Here is a 19,316-nt window from a genome sequence, read left to right as displayed (position 1 = left end):
AATAGTCTACTGCCACTACCAAAAATTTTACTCGCCCTTGCGCTTGCGGTAGGGGGCCCACAATATCGATGGCCCATTTGTGAAAAGGCCATGCGGAGGTCACCGGAATCAAGTTGTTCTTTGGCCGCATGGTGTTTGGCGCATAGCTCTGACACGCTTTGCATTTTTGGATCTCTTTTAAAGCGTCCAAGTACATGCCTGGCCAATAGTAACCTGCGCTCATTGCCTTGGTAACCACCATGCGCGGGCCAGCATGTATTCCACAGATTCCTTCGTGTATCTCTCTGATCACGTAGCTTGCTTCCTCAGCATCTAGGCATTTCATGAGCGGTCCAAGATAAGAGCGTCGATATAGTGTACCATCAAGCAGTTCATAGTTCTGCGACTTGTGTCTTATCTTCCTCGCCTGTGCGCGATCGTCCGGTACCTTTCCCTCCTTCAAGAATTCCATTACTGGAGTTATCCATGATGAAGGGGTTGTATGAGTTACAAGGACAGACTTCTCTCCCACCGACGGGTTGCTCATTACTTCTACCCTGACATCTTTGCCAAAGTGATCGAAGCTGGTTGATGCCATCTTGCTCAGCGCGTCGGCAGATTTGTTTTCACTGCGCGGAATATGAATGATTCTGAAGCAGTCAAATTGCTCGATGAGCTTTTTCGCCTGCTCTAGATACAGAGGCATGGTGTTCTCCTTGGCATCATAAAGGCCATTGACCTGTGCTGCTACCAAGTATGAATCAACATGGGCCTCTAGCTTTTTAACTCCGAATTTGTGCGCGATGCGCAGGCCAGCCAGCAGGGCTTCATACTCAGCTTCATTGTTGGTGCTCTTGAAGTCCAACCTGATGGCGTAAGTATATTCCTGATTCTCTGGATCCACCAGCTTGAGGCCTGCGCCAGATCCTTCGTTGTTTGAAGCTCCGTCGGTGAATAATCTCCAAACATTTTCTTCATCATTGGCTCGCGGAGGGTCTACCTCGCGCTGAGCCTCTTCAATTTTTCCTTCGGGGATTTCTGCAATGAAATCAGCCAAGACTTGTCCCTTTATCGCTGGACGGGGCTTATAGGCGATCGTGTGCTCTCCTAATTCCAGCGCCCATTTTGTCAGCCTTCCCGAGAGCGCGGGGCGCCGCAAGACTTGCTGGATGTTGTAACCAGTCAGAACTTCAATGGGATGACCATTGAAATATCTATGAAGCTTGCGCGACGCGTGTGTTAGTGACAAAACTAACTTTTCCATGATGGAGTAGCGCGTCTCAGGATCTGTCAGCACCCGACTCACATAGTATATTGGCGTTTGGATTCCCTTGCGATCCACCAACAATACTGCGCCGATGGCGCGCTCTCCTGCTGATAGGTACAATGTCAAAATTTCACCAGGGAGTGGAGCTTTGAGCGCGGGCAGATTTATCAAACATTCTTTTATCTCACTGAAAGCTTGCTCGGCCTCAGGAGTCCCTTTGAATTGGCTTTTCTTTAAGCAATTTCTCAATGTGTTGACAAATGGGGTAGATTTGCTTGCATGGTTCGCTAGGAACCTGTTGATTGATACCAATCTACCATTCAGCTTCTGGACTTCTTTCATGGTGGATGGCGAGGGCATGTCAAGGATGGCCTCCACCTTCTCAGGGTTCACCTTGAAACCATCCTTGGTGACCATTACACCTAGAAATTTTCCCTCTTGTACGCCGAAAGTGCATTTGCTCGGATTGAGCTTCATGTTAACTTCCTTTAGGCGCCCAAGGGTTTCTTCGATGTCTTTGAGCATTTGTTTTTCCTCCCTGCTTTTGATCACCAAATCATCCACATAGACTTCTAGGTTTCTTCCAATTTGCTCGCTGAAAACGGCATCCATAAGTCTTTGGTAGGTGGCTCCCGCATTCTTCAAACCAAAGGGCATTTTTGTGTAACAAAAAACACCCTTGTCGGTTCTGAAGGCGGTCTTGTCCTCGTCTTGTGGTGCCATTTGAATCTGGTGATAGCCCTTGTAGGCATCCAGGAAACATTTGAGCTTGAATGGCGCCACGGAGTCCACCTTTGCATCGATGTTTGGGAGGGGGTAACAATCTTTTGGGCATGCTTTGTTGAGGTCCTTGAAGTCAATGCACATCCTCCACGACCCGTTACTTTTCTTTACCATCACAGGATTGGCTACCCATGTCTGGTATCGTATCGGGCGGATGATGTTTGCGCGTAGTAGATCCTCAACTTGCTCATTCATGGCCCTCGCCTTCTCATCCCCCATGACTCTCTTCTTTTGAGCAATTGGCTCTACAGACTTGAACGTGTTGAGAGAATGTTGCGCCAGGTCTAGCGGAACCCCAGTCATATCAGAGTGTTGCCACGCGAAGACCGACATATATGCTCTGAGCAATCTTTTCATTCTCAACCTCGTGTCGTCTGATATCGTAGCGCCAATTGTGATTGTCTGCTCCGGGAATTTTGGGTTGAGAATCCATTCCTCTGGCGCGTTGTCTGCCATTGGAAGTTTCATTCTCCCTTCCCGCGGAGTACTTGTCACTGCACACAAATGATCTCGGTATACAAAAGTTACACCTGTAGGTGTTGGGAACCCCAACGCGCCGTGCGCTGGCGACGGTATGGCGTTGAATTGGGCAATCGTTCCCCTACCCAAGATCATATTGTGGCATGAAGTGGTGGGCAAGACCAAGAAGTTGACTACTTCGGCTCGCTTGTGTTTCTCATCCCCCATGGTTAGTTCAAATTGTATTTGACCTAGGGGATGAATGATTTCATTTGAAACACCAGAGATCGGTGCATTCACAATTTCAAGCCTTGCTTGGTCTGCCAGATCCAGTTTCCTGAAACATTGCTCATACATGATGTCTGATTCGCTGCTAGTGTCCACCAGGACTTTTGACACTTCATAATGAGCAATGTGTGTAGTGATGACAAGAGGACTGCTGATGGAAGGGCCTCCCCTGATTCTTGGGAAGATTACTTGTTGCTCGCAGCCAATCTCCTTGGATTTGCGCGCTTCTCTTTCTTGATATTTGCCCTTGCCTTCCTCCCTCGGCTACACAGATTCTTTTGTACTTTTTGCTGGCTGAGGCTCCTGGTTGTTCATTTTCTGGTCTTGAGTTTTTCACCAGGTGAGCCAGCTTGCCTGATTTCACATCTTTTTCAATTGCATCCTTCAAGTGGTGGCATGCATCAGTGTTGTGTCCTGTGGACTTGTGAAACTCACAGTACTTGCCACTGTCTGATGGTCCCTTGTAGTGTAGTGGCTTGGGGCTTTTGAACTGGACATTCTCAGTGCTTAACACTTGTGAAGGCGTTTTAGTGAGGGGAGTCCATATTCTTGGCAGAGGTCTGTTAAGATCTCTGCCGCCTTCCCTCTTGTCACCCTCCCCGCGATTACGAACGTCTTTTTGGGGCTGGGGTGAGCTTGGTTGCGCCTGCTTTTCTGCGGGAGAAAAACTGGTTGGTTGCAACCTGGACCATACAGAGTTCTGTTTGCCCCTTCTTTCGTTGCTGCGCGGTGTCTCAGCTTGATGCGCTCTTTCTCTTGCCCTATCTTGGGCAATTTGTTTTTCATTTCTCGCGAAGACTCGCGATGCTTCCATTAGCTTGGCCCAAGTGGTTGGCATGCCATCTCTGCTTACGAGAGCTCGGCGGAGTTGATCACTGCGCGCGCCTTGTATAAAGGCCACGCGCAAGAGTTGCTCAGTGATACCTCCGATTGCCAGAGACTCCTGATTGAAACGAGTTATGTAGTCTTCAATCGTTTCATCATTCCTGCGCACGCAGTGCATGATGTCGTCAGGGTCGCGCGTGTGTCTGCGCTGCTGTACGAAGTGGGCTTGGAACTTTTCCAATAGTTCCTCGAACCCATCGATTTGCCCAGTCGGCAAGCTCTCGAACCAGACACGCGCCGCGCCCGTGAGGCAGTGAGCAAACATGTGACACCATGTTGGCATCGTCCAGCTTTCTAGGTTTCCAGTGTTGTAAAAACCTTGTAAGAAATCGTCTGGATCCGTTGTGCCGTCATATTTGCCCAAACCACTTGGCATCTTTGTTTTGTGCTGAATAAGAGCCTTCGCGATCCGCTCAGTGAATTTTGAATGTTTCACCAAGATGGCTGGCCTGTATGGTGTGGTTACGTCCACTTGCCCTCTCACTGGTGGGCTGTACGGCGTGTGCAGATCCAGATCGGCTTTGGCTCCAGGCGCCATGTTCACGTGCGCGCGGAGCTGTGAGCCTCCTGCATGAGTATCTCGCGTCTTCCTCATGCTGTGCACTTCTTCATCACTGAACTCAGCGTTTGCAGTGTGAACAGAATGACCATCTTCCGGCGCGCGCGCCCTTTTTGTTCCATGAACGTTTTGCTTGTCAAACGCTAGCCTTTGTGTTAAGTCGGCTGACTTTTTGTGTTTGACCAGCTCATTGTACTTGTCCATTAGACGTCGTTGCTCGTTTATGAGCCATTCTTTGGGGTCATTGGTTTCATCTTCTGGACCCATTGGTCCCTTTTGTTTCGCGCCGGCAAGATTTTGGAACGTGAGATCGTCTGGAGGAGTTTCAGTCTGGCTATGAGGAGTTGTGATGAAGGGATGGTTACTGGTGGTGCGCGTAGAATCACGCGGCGCCCTCAGAAACTGCTGTCCCCCATTAACATCCTCACGCTCAATATCCTCCAGAACTTGATCGACGTTACGAACACCAGAAACCATGGTGAAATTTTTTTTTTTTAGAGAACTGGAGATTTTGTTGCCGTTGTAACAGGTGATGGCGCCAATGAAGAAACGTGGATCGACTCACTGGTAGACGATCTACTTTCCTCGGGTGTGATTATGCTATTTCACCGATGGTTCTCTGGGATCTGGGTTCTTCCACCTACAAAATGAACAGCACCGTAAACTTACCCCTCAGAAAGGGACAGAGGGGTCCTCTTTGGGGTAACCCTCCGGTGTGAGAATAAGAGTTTGTAGGAGAAGATAATAATATGAGAGTAAGGAAAATGGAGTGTATTGCTTAATATAGCAGAATACTGTGTAATTGGGTGTCTCTCCTTGTGGAGTTGATGTGGTATTTATAGTGTTAGGGTTTCCAATGATTGGGCTCAGACCTAATTAGGGCCTTTTTGGCCTCCTCCAATTGCTTTGCGCCACGTGTCCTTGAGACACCTGGTGCTTTTTCATTGGTTATAATCACGTGGTAGCACATGGGCTTTGCTGAGTTGTCCACCTTTCATTGGCAGCTGTCAGCATCAGCATATTCTTATTCCTTAAAAAGATACCTTCTGGAAGGTTGTCTGACGTGCACAATCAAGGTTGCCCTAATCCTGATTTGGATAAGGACGAGGTTGATTATGTGCATGTGTGATATGCGCCAATCCTGAGGATGCGCGAGGTCTTCTCTTTATTCTCACGCGCAGATGATTCATGCGCAGATGTGATATGCACGAGCATGTGATATGCGCCACGCGCGGATGCGCCACGCGCATATGTGATATGCGTGAGCATATGTGATGCGTGAGCATATGTGATGCCTGAGCATATATGATGCCTGAGCATGTGATGCCTGAGCATGTGATGCGTGAGCATGTGATGCATGAGCATATGTGATATGCGTGAGCATATGTGATATGCGCCATGCGCATAGGTTTTGGCTTTGTGCCTTCATAATGTCTTGATTTCAAGCCTCTTGTCTATATCTTGTGGGTTGACCCGCCTCGCTCGGTGTTGAGGCGGGTACATACCTCTTCAGGTATGATCACAAAGGTTGAAAGCATGAGTGTTTGAAGGTTCATGGTAATTAACGTATGTGTTGGTTTGAGTTAACTCGTTAAGAGGTTTTAGATATATTCGATGTGTTTTAGGTAGAAGCTGCTTTCAAGCATCACAAGATGTCATGTTGGCTTGTTGCTATAGTAATAGTTTATGCATGAAAGACAAATATATATTTTATTACTAGTTTGAGACCCGTGTATTACACGGGTAATCGATGAAAATTTTAGACTCTAGCCATTAAGTAAAACTCAGTCTACACAATGATCATATATTGTTAATACAATTATAATTTACATTAAAATTGTAAAAATTACAGAACTATTGTTACACAACTATGTTACAAGTAAGTAAAATAAACTTCCTTAGGCGGTCCGTAGTGGTGGGCAACAAAGGGCGATAATCGGTTGTTGGGGGCGATAACACACGCCCCCCCGGTCTACAAAACGGACGATTTTGGGCGGGGCGACTTGCAGTTGTCGCCTGTGCTCTTATTTGTTTTATTATTATTATATGTTTTGTGTGATATATATATATATATATATATATATATATATATATATATATATTAGGTTACAACACCATTACATCCCCAAAACAAAAACTTACCCTTTGCTGACTGTGCTCCACATGACGCAAAACACCCCATTTTGTAGTCCCTCCACTACACATAGCCTTATACACTACATTTGTTATATTGGTTGGTATAAATTGTTTATAAAAAATCAAAATCTTTAATCTATGTCTGATTGTAAGAACATCCACAATGGTGGATAAATAAAAAGAAACTAAACGCGTCACATCAACTGCCACATCAGATTTTCACTAATTCACTTTTAAACACCAAAAACTCTCATTTCTCCTCTAACAATACATCCACTTTTAAACACCCATATATTCCACATAATCACTTACTTCTATATTTTTTCTATAAGCTATAATATTTTTATAAGTATCTTATTTTTTTATTTCATATTATTTAAATATTTATAGATGGTTACTGTCTTTCAAAAAAAAAAATTAAGATGGTTACCGTTGGTATATAATCTTAGAAACAAATAATTTTTTTACCATTGAAAGTAAAATCAAACAAAAAAATTTATTTTTTAATTCAAAAAGAAAGATAATTAAAGTGAGGTTAAAATTGGTTTCAAAATCTAAATGAAAATTGAAAATTAATTATATTAGACCCGTTTATCATGTTTTCTTTCATTTAGTTTTGTGAATATACTTTAAACTGAACATCACCTCCAATAGACATTTGTCAAGTTCAGAATTTTGAACCAAATTAAACATGGTGTTGGAGTTGCTCTAACTTTTGATAAGGTAAGATATAAGTTTACTTGTAACTCTTGATGTAGCCATATATAATAATGTGACAAATAAGGTTCTTTCAAGTACATACCAAATTACCAACCCTAATAATGATAAATATTACCATGAAACTAACAAAAAGTATTCATAAATGTAAAATATCATATCTTTTAAACAATTAATATCATGTCATTTGAGATCACCCGTTCATGTTTATCCGAAAAACATGATTATCCCAAAAACATATTAACTAAACTTATCCTTAAAATTTTATAATCTGAAATTGGTTGATCATGATAAATTTGTTATCATTAATATTATGTGTATGAAAAAAATTTAATTGATTTTATATTTTTACAATTAAAAGTTGTATAATAAAGCAACATATATAACTGAAAATTAAAATATAATAGAACGATTTGCTTCATTTCATATGAATGTAATTCAATGAAAAATAACAAAAAATACTAACCTTAAAGTCATTATTCAAATAACAGTGATTATTCTGAGTTAGCAGAATATTAGAATATTTAAAGTTGCATAAAGTGAAGGTAGTGATTTTTATTTAAAATAATTTTAATGTATTGGATAAGGAATATTTAAAATTTGAATACTAATATCTTGTTATTACTTATTAATTAATATTATGGAAAGTTGTTGGAATACTTAATTAATCGATATATATATATATTAACAACTTATAGAGATAAAAAAGAAAGAAAAAAAGAAGAAGCAAATATTTCTGATTTTATGAAAGCATGGTAAATGACTTTTAACCTGATTAACTATTTTTTTACAATTAATATAAAATGGAATATCTTTGAAATATAATGAGAAACATGATCAAGTTACAGATACTATGAAATATAATAAATATTTCTATTAAGTTATATTATAATTAAGGTGTGAATCTTAATGAATTTTTATAATATTTGAATAATAAATGTTGACTGCAATTTTTTTTAAATATTTTGCGCATAGCTTTATTGTTTTGAATATAAACCAAAGTAAACACTTTAATTATGTACTAACCAACTGAAAACACTAACATAACCTCAATTTGTTGTATCTATATAAAAATAAAACTAATAATTTAATATAATATTAAAATTATGTAAAAACCTAACGAAGACGATATTCTATGAATCTAGATTTCAATATCATAAATAATTTGGAAAGCGAAAATAGTGGATGGGATTGAAGCAAATTTTTGGTTTAAAAATTTAAATTTGAATACTTTTAATTAAGTAATTTGTATTACAAGACATATTATATTAAATATATTTAAATGTATAAAAAAGTATAAATCAAGTCACAAAATATATGTTTTGAAACATTTTAGTTTAAGTTATGAAAGAAAATATTGAAAACTAAATATTTATTTTCTTATTGCTAAAACCCTTTATATTACACAAAAAGTCAATAAATTAATTAAAACAAAACACCAAGATTTATGTAATAGGTATTATTTATGTTTGCAATATTTGTATAAAATGTTTGGAGAAAATTAAGAAAACACACATTTTTCCGAGTTCAAATTCATATGAGAAAATTTTAAATCAAAATCTGTAACCAATCTTATATAAAATATTATGTACTATTGGTCGAATAGTTTAAAAACAATTTGTAGTTTATTACCATACAAATCCAAATTCATAGACAATGACGCGCCTTTATTTTCTTTAATATGCAATTACATGTAACTTGAAAATTTTATTCTAAGCTTACAACTTCAATATTGAAATTTCCTTATTTCACCATTAATGTTAATTAATGAGTTGATTAGGATTTACATTTAATAAAAGTAAACTTGAATTAATATATTGAAATAACTTAAAGATAATGGACCATTTATTGAAATATGTTGAAAAAAAGATAATGAGAGCTATAAGATTGACAAGTGGCAAAATTAAGTAGTCTTTTATTAAAATAGATAGATTTTGAGGATACAAAATAGTGTGAGATCAGTTATAAAATTAGTGTTTAAAAACAATTATATATATATATATATATATATTATGGCTATATTGAATATTCTAACATATACTAAATTAGTTTAGAAACTCGTATATTACATGAACTATAAATAGAGAAAATTGAATAATTAGTTATGTGGATTTAGAAAATGCTACAATTTTCGATGGTTATGGTTATAGCTAAGACGGAAACCTTAATTAGGATAAAGTCAAACACATGATTTTTAACGAAAAATTAATTTATCTAAATCAAATTATTATCTAGGTGTGAAAAGTAATTTATGCTCACAAAATTATTTTCTAGCTGTGAAAAAATTATTTATCTAAATCAAATTATTAAAAAGGTTAAAAAGGTGAGTATCTTATTTTATTCTTCTTTTACTTGTAGTTTTTATTTGTTTGTTTGAGCTTTTATTGTTAGTTTAAAAAGTGTTGTTTCTGTTTATCATTAAACAGGGCTAGCAATGAGTGGTTTTCTTTTATTTCAATTAACGAAGCTATCAGTGACTCGTGGAATGATTAAGGAGGTGAGTACCTCATTATAGTCATGTTTTACTCGTCATGGTGTCCATTCGTTCGTTTGAGCTTCCATTTGTTCATTTGAAAATGCTGCTTCTGTTTTCCCATAACGGGGCTTGCAGCGAGTGGTGGTATTTTGTTTTCAATTAACGGGACTATCAGGGACTCTAGGTATGATTGAGGATGTGGGTCACTACTTCTGTTATTGTTTTACTCATCATGGTTTTCATTTGTTCGTTGGGCTTTTCATTTGTTCGTTTGAAAAATGTTGATTTTATTTTCACTGAATGGGACTAGCATCGACTGGTAGGCTTTTGTTTTCACTAAACGGGGCTATAAGAGACTCGTGGGATGATTAAATAGGTAAGCATCACATTCTATTCTTCTTTTACACGTTGTGTGTGACATTCGTCAATTTCGGGTCACTTTTGTTATGTAAACCCGACCCGTTTGTAACCCGAACATTTCAAATATATAAAATATTGGATCTTGTCATTTAAAATATATAAAATATATAAAATATTGGTTTTTTTTATATTATGCATTGTTTGACCATTTAAACATACCCATTTTTATGCAAACCATAAAAGAATCTTTATACCCAACCCTTCACTCCTTCCCTATATATACACACCCATCTTCTTCATTTTACTCTTGCTACATCTCCAAAAACTCTCTCAAAACTCCATAGATTCAAGGTTGTTATTTCTTATGTATTCTTGAAGTTTTGACTTCTCAAGTCAAACTAACTATAGTATTTCATTCTAACTTGTTCATCTAACATTACTAACTCTTGAATATGGTGGTACAACATATATATAATACACACCCCTTGTTTCCTTTATTTGTTACTTCACCGACTTTGGTTGGTTAAGTTTCGAATGTCATAAGGCAAGGCTTCATGGAGGACTTCGTGTTCTTGATATATATTTACACACACGTAACTTATTATACATATCACTTATGACTACTTCTAACCCTTTAGTTTGTTCATCTTATTTACAAGTTCCATGGTGTGGGTTTGTATAAGACTAACCTCGGTTTAACCGAAACTAGTCCAAACCGGAAACCGAACTTTTGTTTACTAGTTTTGTTAAAATAGTTGTTTAAACATGTTTATTGCTAGATTTGAGTTTCAAAAATCATTTTTACAAGTTCTTTGATATTAAGCATATGGAATCCATCTATGAACTTGTTGGGAGATGGAAACCGAACTAAACCGAAACTTTTGCTTAAAAGACTTGTAGTTAACTTTTTTTGTTGTAAAATTTAAGTTTTCTTCATTTATAAACCAATATACAAGTTCTATGATATTTGGGCATGTAGAAACCATCTATGAACTATTTGTGAGATGGAGACCGAACCAAACCGAACTATACCGAATTTTACTCGCTTAAGACACACAAGTGTGTTTTTAGCTATCAAGACTTGTATATTTCTTTAAAAAATAGTTTACAAACTGATTTTAATTATTTTCTTAAGTACTTGGAATAGTTGGATCCAACTTGATCTCATAACATAGTTTGGACCGACAAAACCGAACACTCGCTTAACGTGCGTTGTTAGTTCTAACCAATAGATCTACATACTTGGTTAAGTGTTAGTATGTTTTAATGAGTTATCTCATAACAATTAATATTTTGGAAAGTTGACTTTGGGTTTGACCATTTGTGAAGACCCGAACCGACAACCCGAACACTCGTTAAAAACCCGTTTTAGTATCTTTAGCCTAATGGAACTTGCATTTTAGCATTTTCTCCACCTTATTACTTAACATTGGTTAAGTAAATATTAAGGTTAGATACTTTAACCCGGTTTTGAGCAAACTTACATTTTTTTAAAAGGGTTATTATTATAAATTCTTAAATAGTTACATTTTAAACCTTGAACTTTAATTGATTAGTTTTTGCAAAAATTATTTTATTTAAAGATCTTCAAGACAACCTTTCTAAATCCAAGACTTTCTTTTATTTAGGCTTCATACTTTAAACTCGTCGTTCCGACAAATCTCCAAATAATCAATCTTTCAAGTTTATTACTTGAACGTGAGTAACTTCATACCCCGTTTTCTATCTTTTATTTTGGGGGTGACATTTCAACTTATCTAAACTAAATGTTTTATACTTGGGTCTTAAACCACAAACGTTGTTGTATACCTTACTTGAATAATTGCTCGATTTGGTGTTCTCATAACATAGTTTGGACCGAAAAAAACCGAACACTCGCTTAACGTGCGTTGTTAGTTCTAAACAATAGATCTACATACTTGGTTAAGTGTTAGTATATTTTAATGAGTTATCTCATAACAATTAATATTTTGGAAAGTTGACTTTGGGTTTGACCATTTGTGAAGACCCGAACCGACAACCCGAACACTCGTTAAAAACCCGTTTTAGTATCTTTAGCCTAATGGAACTTGCATTTTAGCATTTTCTCCACCTTATTACTTAACATTGGTTAAGTAAATATTAAGGTTAGATACTTTAACCCGGTTTTGAGCAAACTTACATTTTTTTAAAAGGGTTATTATTATAAATTCTTAAATAGTTACATTTTAAACCTTGAACTTTAATTGATTAGTTTTTGCAACAATTATTTTATTTAAAGATCTTCAAGACAACCTTTCTAAATCCAAGACTTTCTTTTATTTAGGCTTCATACGTTAAACTCGTCGTTCCGGCAAATCTCCAAATAATCAATCTTTCAAGTTTATTACTTGAACGTGAGTAACTTCATACCCCGTTTTCTATCTTTTATTTTGGGGGTGACATTTCAACTTATCTAAACTAAATGTTTTATACTTGGGTCTTAAACCACAAACGTTGTTGTATACCTTACTTGAATAATTGCTCGATTTGGTGTTCTATGCTTATTTGACTATGTGTTTATCGCTTTTGGATGGTGGAACTATAAATCCTAGACCATTTGGCAACCCCTCATGGCAAGGTGTCGTTAACGTAATGCAATTAACGATAACTATAAAATCCTAAACTATTTGGCAACCCCTTATAGTTGGGTGTCACTAACTTGTTAGCGATAACTATTTATCCAAGTTTATAGCTATTATTTATGGTTTTGTATACTAGTTTTGTGGCTTTTCATACTATATATCTATTGTTCAAACTTATGAATTGCTCACCAACCTTTGTGTTGATAAATTTTATTTTATGAAATGTTACAGGTTTGCATCTAGGTTGATTATAGAGTTCGGTGAAGAAAACATCACAAATACCGTCAGGATATTAGCAAAAATGAACAATATTTGATTTGCTTTATTTTGTTATATTTTGTTGTATTTGAGTTATGAATATTTGGTTATGTGACATTTTCGATGTTGTGAAATGAAACGAGTTTGTTAAATATTGTCGCTTTAAATAGTGTCATGCGCTTATGAGCAATCGTTGCACCCCGGCATGTTCCGCCGCCTTTGGTCGGGGTGTGACATTGTGGTTTTCATTAGTTCTTTTAGACTTCCATTTGTTCGTTTGAAAAATGTCGATTCTGTTTTCTCTGAACGGGGATAACAACGACCGGTGGGCCTTTATTTCCTATTTACGAGGCTATCAGGAACTCATACGATGATTGACGAGGCAAGCCCCTCATTCTAGTCTTGTTTTACTCGTCTTGGTTTTCATTTGTTCGTTTGACAAGTGTTGCTTTTGTTTTCACTTAATGGAGCTAGTAGCGACCGATGGGCTCACTAAACGGGACTAGCAGTGACTGGTGAGCTTTTGTTTTCACTGAGTGGGACTATCAGAGACTCGTTGGATGATTAAAGAGGTGAGTACCTCATTTTATTCCTCTTTTACTCGCTGTGGTTTCCATGTGTTTTTTTGAACTTACATTTGTTCGTTTGAAAATGGTCGATTCTGTTTACACTAAACGGGGCTAGCAACGAATGTTGGGTCTTTGATTCCTATATATGGGGCTATTAGGAACTCATATGATGACTAATGAGGTGAGTCACTCATTTCAATCTTGTATTACTCGTCGTGGTTTTCATTTGTTCGTTTGAAAAGTGTCGCTTATGTTTTCCCTTAACGAAGCTAGCAGAGACAAATAGCCTTTTGTTTCCAGGCAACAGGGCTATCAGGGACTCATGGATGAGTAAGTAAGTGAGTCCCTCATTCTAGTATTGTTTGGAACGATGTGGCTTTCAATTGTTCGTTTATGCTTCCATTTGTTCGTTTGAAACCTGTCGTTTCTATTATCACTAAATGGGACTAGTAGCGACTGATGGGCTTTTGTTTTCACTGAACGAGGCTATCAGATAGATGAGGCATGATTAAAGAGGTAGGTACCTCATTATATTCTTCTTTTACTCGTGGTATTCATTTGTTTGTTGGAGCTTTCATTTGTTCGTTTGAAAAATGTCGCATCTGTTTTCACGAAACGGGACTAGCAGCGTCTGATGGACTTTTGTTTTCACTGAACGAGACTATCAGAGACTCGTTTGATGATTAAAGAGCATTCATTAACCCTTACCAACTTAGCTTTAACGCCCTAAACGTTAAGATACAATTGAGCCTGACCCTGATCAAAATCTTTTAACGGGTTAGTTTAAAAACTTTGTAATGTAATGCCAAGTTAACAGACTCTTCATTAAACTATAGAAATATATTAAAATCAGTCACTCTATATAATGTTACATAGCAATAAACTTCCCATGTTTTTAGTGTAAACAAATTATTTCTCATTACTAAACTTTCATTTCTTTATAAAAGTCATTATCTAATCTCAAAATATAAAAATAGTTTTAAATGTATCTTTGATAAGACAATACAAACTTAAAAATTTTTCTTTGCATTATTTCTTTTGGATGATATAGTCCCACCTAAATATAAAAATGTCGTGTGAATTTGATTTAATGGTTAGTTGGCCTGCCTCCCATAAAAGAGATATATGTTCGATTCCAACTTAAATGATTTTTATAGACATCTAGATAAAGAGACGAATCAAAGCTTTAATCTCAGGTTTAAACCTATCTGAAGGCAAGGGATTATGGATTCCATTCGTTCCCGTGCTTCAAGGTGAGGGAAGGGGGTACGATCTCATAACTGTCGAAAACTCAAGCCTGAATATAGCTTCAAATATAAATGAACACATTTTTTTTTTAAATTTGTACAATATTAATCCACCGTCACGCTCACATTTCATATTTTCTTGATTTTATAATAACCTCTCAAATCATCTTTTTAAATCTTTTTGCAAACTTTTAAACACCTATTTTCTATATTATCAAATTCCCATCAATGTGTTATCATCATCATCATAAATTCATAACCTTGAAATCTTGAATATTACATTTCCCAATTTCTTGATCACACCAACCTCATAAAGTTTGAATCTTTTCATCAAATTCATGTAAAAGATTCAATCTTTTTGCAAATTCTTGAACACCCAGCTCAAGTTTTGATCGGGGTTATTAATATTATTAATTTATGTTCAATTTGGTATAAAAAATTGACAAAAAAAATGTGTTGAGAATGAGGAAGAAATGGATGTTAGATCTGATATCAGTTCCGGGCAGGGGTCAAGGGGGGTTAAATTATCCGGGCAGGTGACCCAGAGGACCAGATTAAGGGTCTGGTTTATTAGGGTTTGTTCAAGTATTTTGATTTGGACTTGTTTGGTTCAGTTTTTGACTGTTACTGAGCTTTGGCATCCGAGGTTATTTGCCGGGATCTTGAACCCGATCAATGCGTATATTCGGGGACCTCCACCGCCACCTCTACCGCCCATAAGTGAGTGTTGTTGTATAAGAGGGTGTTTGGCCGAGCTTTTAAAAATTGTTTATTTGCTTTTTGCCAGCTTTTGCTTTTCAAAAAGCAGATAAGCAATTTTTAAAAGCTCGGCAAAACACCCCTTAATTGTTGGTTCATTATTCATGTTTGTTTGTATGTGTTTTTTTAGTTAGTTACAATTTGTATGTTTGTTTTAGGTAAGTAGTGGCTAAATAAACGTATCTTGACACCACTGACGTGTCATATGGCCCGATGACTCGTATGATATGACAAGGAGAAAATGGGCATTTCGGTTGTATGAGTGACAAATCATACTTCTTGTATGATGTTTTTGACTGATAAAGAAATGATTGATATGATCACTAATATGGTCATACAACACGTTTGACCATTTTTCGTCCTATTTATGGTCCTTTATGATGTGAAGGGCCATAGTTGATTTGATAGTATATGGCCCGCATGATGTCATATAATTTGTATGACATCATATGACCCGTATGATGTGACATACAAGCTGTGTATTGTGTACACTTTTGGGGGTACACGTATGGCCGTATAATGTGACAAGCTTTGCAAACCAGAGTTGAGTTGACATCATACGTCGCATATGATGTGACAGATAAGCTGGTTTTTCGGGATGGTGTACCAATAACATGACCCCTTTAGGTAAAATGTTTTAGTTCATATCTAGGACCGTAGGACATAGGTATGTCACATAAAATTTCTGAATGCATATGCTACAATAATTCCTTTTAAATTATTAGCAATTTGTACCAAGGTATAGGGGATTTTGTTTGATTTTAATACTTTGTTGTGTAGGGAACTACACGAGTAACGGTTATCTTAAAGTTTCTTGTAACGGTGGTTTAAATCAAATGAGAGCCGCGGTTCGTATCTCTTTCGTTTCCTTTCATAATTAATCTACACTTCACATAAATCATTTTCAATCATATACTAAATGTTGCCATTTCAGATATGTGACATGGTGACAGTCGCTCGTCTTTTAAATCTCACTTTGGTTGTTCCAGAGCTCGATAAAAAATCTTTCTGGTCCGATCCTAGGTAATCACATTTGTTCTTTTAATAACAACTTATTACAGTATATTTATATTTTGCTGTTTCTTCAGTGATTTTGAGGACATATTTAACGTACGTCACTTCATTGATTCACTAAGAGATGAAATCCGGATTATTAGACGATTACCAAAAAGATTTAGCAGAAAATACGGATTCGCGCCTTTAGAAATGCCACCTGTCAGCTGGTCAAGTGAAAAATACTACCTTGAACAGGTATTTATTATTATTATTATTATTATTATTTTAGTTCTATTGGTTTAATATATTTATGGTTATGATATTGCAGATTTTACCACTTTTTAACAAGCATAAAGTGATACACTTTAATCGAACCGATACACGATTAGCAAACAACGGGATTCCACCTCATCTCCAAAAGCTTAGGTGTCGTGTCAATTTCCACGCGTTAAAGTTCACACCGTCAATCGAAGCTCTCGGGAATAAATTAGTGAGCATACTTAAAGAAAAAGGTCCATTTATGGCATTGCATTTGCGATACGAAATGGACATGTTGGCGTTTTCGGGCTGTACACATGGATGCACTATTGAAGAATCCGAGGAACTTAAACGTTTAAGGTAAATCCATATACCCGTTTGACCGGTTGACCCGGCTGGCCCGTTTTGATGACAAGTTTTGTTTTTTAGATACGCATTCCCGTGGTGGAGAGAGAAAGAAATAATGTCGGAAGAACGGAGATCGCAAGGTCTTTGTCCTTTGACACCTGAAGAAGCAACGTTAATATTACAAGCGCTTGGGTTCGGTCAAGACACGCAAATATATATTGCTTCGGGTGAAATTTACGGGAGCGAAAAACGACTTGCGGTTTTGAGGAATACGTTTCCTCGGATTGTAAGTGATTGTTTTGACTTTTTATGTTTTTGAGGTGATTGGTGTTTTTGACTTTTTGGAGTGAAGAGTTGACTTTTGGGTTGACTTTTTAGGTGAAGAAGGAAACGTTGTTACATCGGGAGGAATTGAGACAGTTTCAGAATCATTCGTCTCAAATGGCGGCTCTTGATTTTATGGCTTCGGTTGCGAGTAACATTTTTGTTCCGTCTTATGATGGTAATATGGCAAAGCTTGTTGAAGGCCACCGAAGGTAACATTTTGATGCGTGTGTGAGTAATTTAAAAAGATCTTGGGTCGTTTGTAAGAGCCGAAAGCGAGCCAAGGTCGGCTTGGATCTTGGCTCACTTGTTGGCTCGTTTTAAATTAAATGCCAAATGTATTACATATGTATATATTTTTTTAACATAAAGACGCACAAAATTTTCTAATGATAAAAAATAAAATAAATAAAGTTTTAAATTTCTTGCGTTGTTTAAAAGCAAATCCTAAATTTTTTATACAAGTTTTAATCCAAAATTATAACCCATTGTTTATATATATATAAATTATGTAGTTTACAAATATTTAGTAGTTTTTATACATATCAGTATTTTAAAGAATAAAAAAATTTAAAAATTCTTTTGAAAAATAAACAAGCCGTTAAGATAAACGAACCAAACCAAGCCGAGCCCGCCCTGGCTTGGCTCGGGTCGTTTACACACTAGTGCCCGATATTTTGGCTCGTTAAGATAAAAGAACCGAGCTGGCCCACCCTGACTCGGCTCTAGTGTAATGTATACAAAGATGGGTAATTTGGTCTTTTTACTAGGACAATGAATACCGCTAAATATTTCGAGTAAAACATAATGTAATTCGACCCATTTATGAACGGTTCAGTTCTGTTTGTGTTTTAACTCAAACGGGTCAAAACAAAGCATTGACCAAAAGAACGGGTCAAACTGGGCTGAAAACTTGTTTTGTAATATTGTCAATTTGTAATGCAGGTACCACGGGTTCAAGAAAACCGTCCAACTAAACAGGAAAAAACTTGTAGAATTGATAGACTTGCACCAAAACGGGACTCTGTCGTGGGACGAGTTTTCAAACGCGGTTAAATCATCACACGAAGAGCGAATGGGCCGACCGAAACATCGTACAAGAATTAAAGAAAAACCTAAAGAAGAAGACTAGTTTTATTCTAACCCTGAAGAATGCTTTTCTATGAAAGCAAATTTTTCATAGTTGTTTATATTTGATGAGTGCAACAAGGAAGCACTTGTCTTTATGGCATAAAGATTTGTTTTTTTTTTTTTTAAATATTTTGAATATAATTACTCAATAGTTATAAGAATGCTAATTTTCTTTGATAATTTGACAAGATTTTGTTCATGCAAGTTTTTCATATTTTGATTCTTATATAGGATTGAATTAGACACATTTTGGAGTACAAATCTTGACTCAAACCTAAGATGACCCGAATCCGTTCTGACTGGCAGGGCTAGTTCTAAAGAAGTAAACTCAAGCTAGCATTTTAAGCCCCCATTATAATAAGGTCTCAAATTTTTAGTTGGTAATATAAAGGCAACGGATAAGTGTCCAAGTTAGACAAAAAAAAAAACTAAATGATGAAAATTACCTTTAAGTTATTTGAGACAAACATATTCGTGGTTAGTTGTATTGCTTTGTAACAGTATAATTCGAAGAAGGCACCCAATTCTTGTTTCATTTAAGGGCTTCAAAAGGTTTGGGGTCGGCCCTGCTGAGTGACGCCCAACTCATCCTAACTCGCTTGTCTTGCCGGATCATATCTTCACATCATTCTCAAATTCATGTCGTTCGGTTTCACTTATCTTACCATCACAACTTGTAATTCCGTTTAAAACTAAAATTATCTTATAATAACTTCAACTTTTACAAAAAATATATAAGCATATATATTCTTTAATATTAAAAATCTAAATTAGTATCCAATTTCCTCCAAATTGCATAGATGGCCCAAGATCATAATCACCCCAATAATAACCACTAGAAAACTAACCCCATGATAATCATATTTCTTCTTTATGTTTATATAAGAGTCTTTTTAGAAGGACTATAAAAATAA

At 36.6% G+C, this 19,316-nt stretch overlaps 1 protein-coding gene across 1 annotated transcript; it reads left to right on the top strand.

Annotated features, from left to right (window-relative positions):
* The first annotated feature begins 15,059 nt into the window (after positions 1–15,059).
* Positions 15,060–18,483, top strand: LOC143540734 (rhamnogalacturonan I rhamnosyltransferase 1-like). Its single transcript, XM_077033716.1, has 8 exons — positions 15,060–15,306; positions 16,126–16,193; positions 16,280–16,368; positions 16,434–16,596; positions 16,670–16,959; positions 17,029–17,233; positions 17,326–17,483; positions 18,217–18,483. Exons 1-8 carry the CDS (start codon positions 15,060–15,062, stop codon positions 18,401–18,403), a joined length of 1,407 nt encoding a protein of 468 aa, XP_076889831.1. The 3' UTR covers positions 18,404–18,483.
* The last annotated feature ends 833 nt before the right edge of the window (positions 18,484–19,316 follow it).

This window comes from Bidens hawaiensis, unplaced genomic scaffold (genome assembly GCF_021521415.1).
Source record: "Bidens hawaiensis isolate Kalapana, Puna unplaced genomic scaffold, B.hawaiensis_p1.1 tig00012328_1, whole genome shotgun sequence".
Lineage (NCBI taxonomy): Eukaryota > Viridiplantae > Streptophyta > Magnoliopsida > Asterales > Asteraceae > Bidens > Bidens hawaiensis.
The sequence above is the reverse complement of the archived record's forward strand: the minus strand, read 5'-3'. Positions and strand labels throughout refer to the sequence as shown.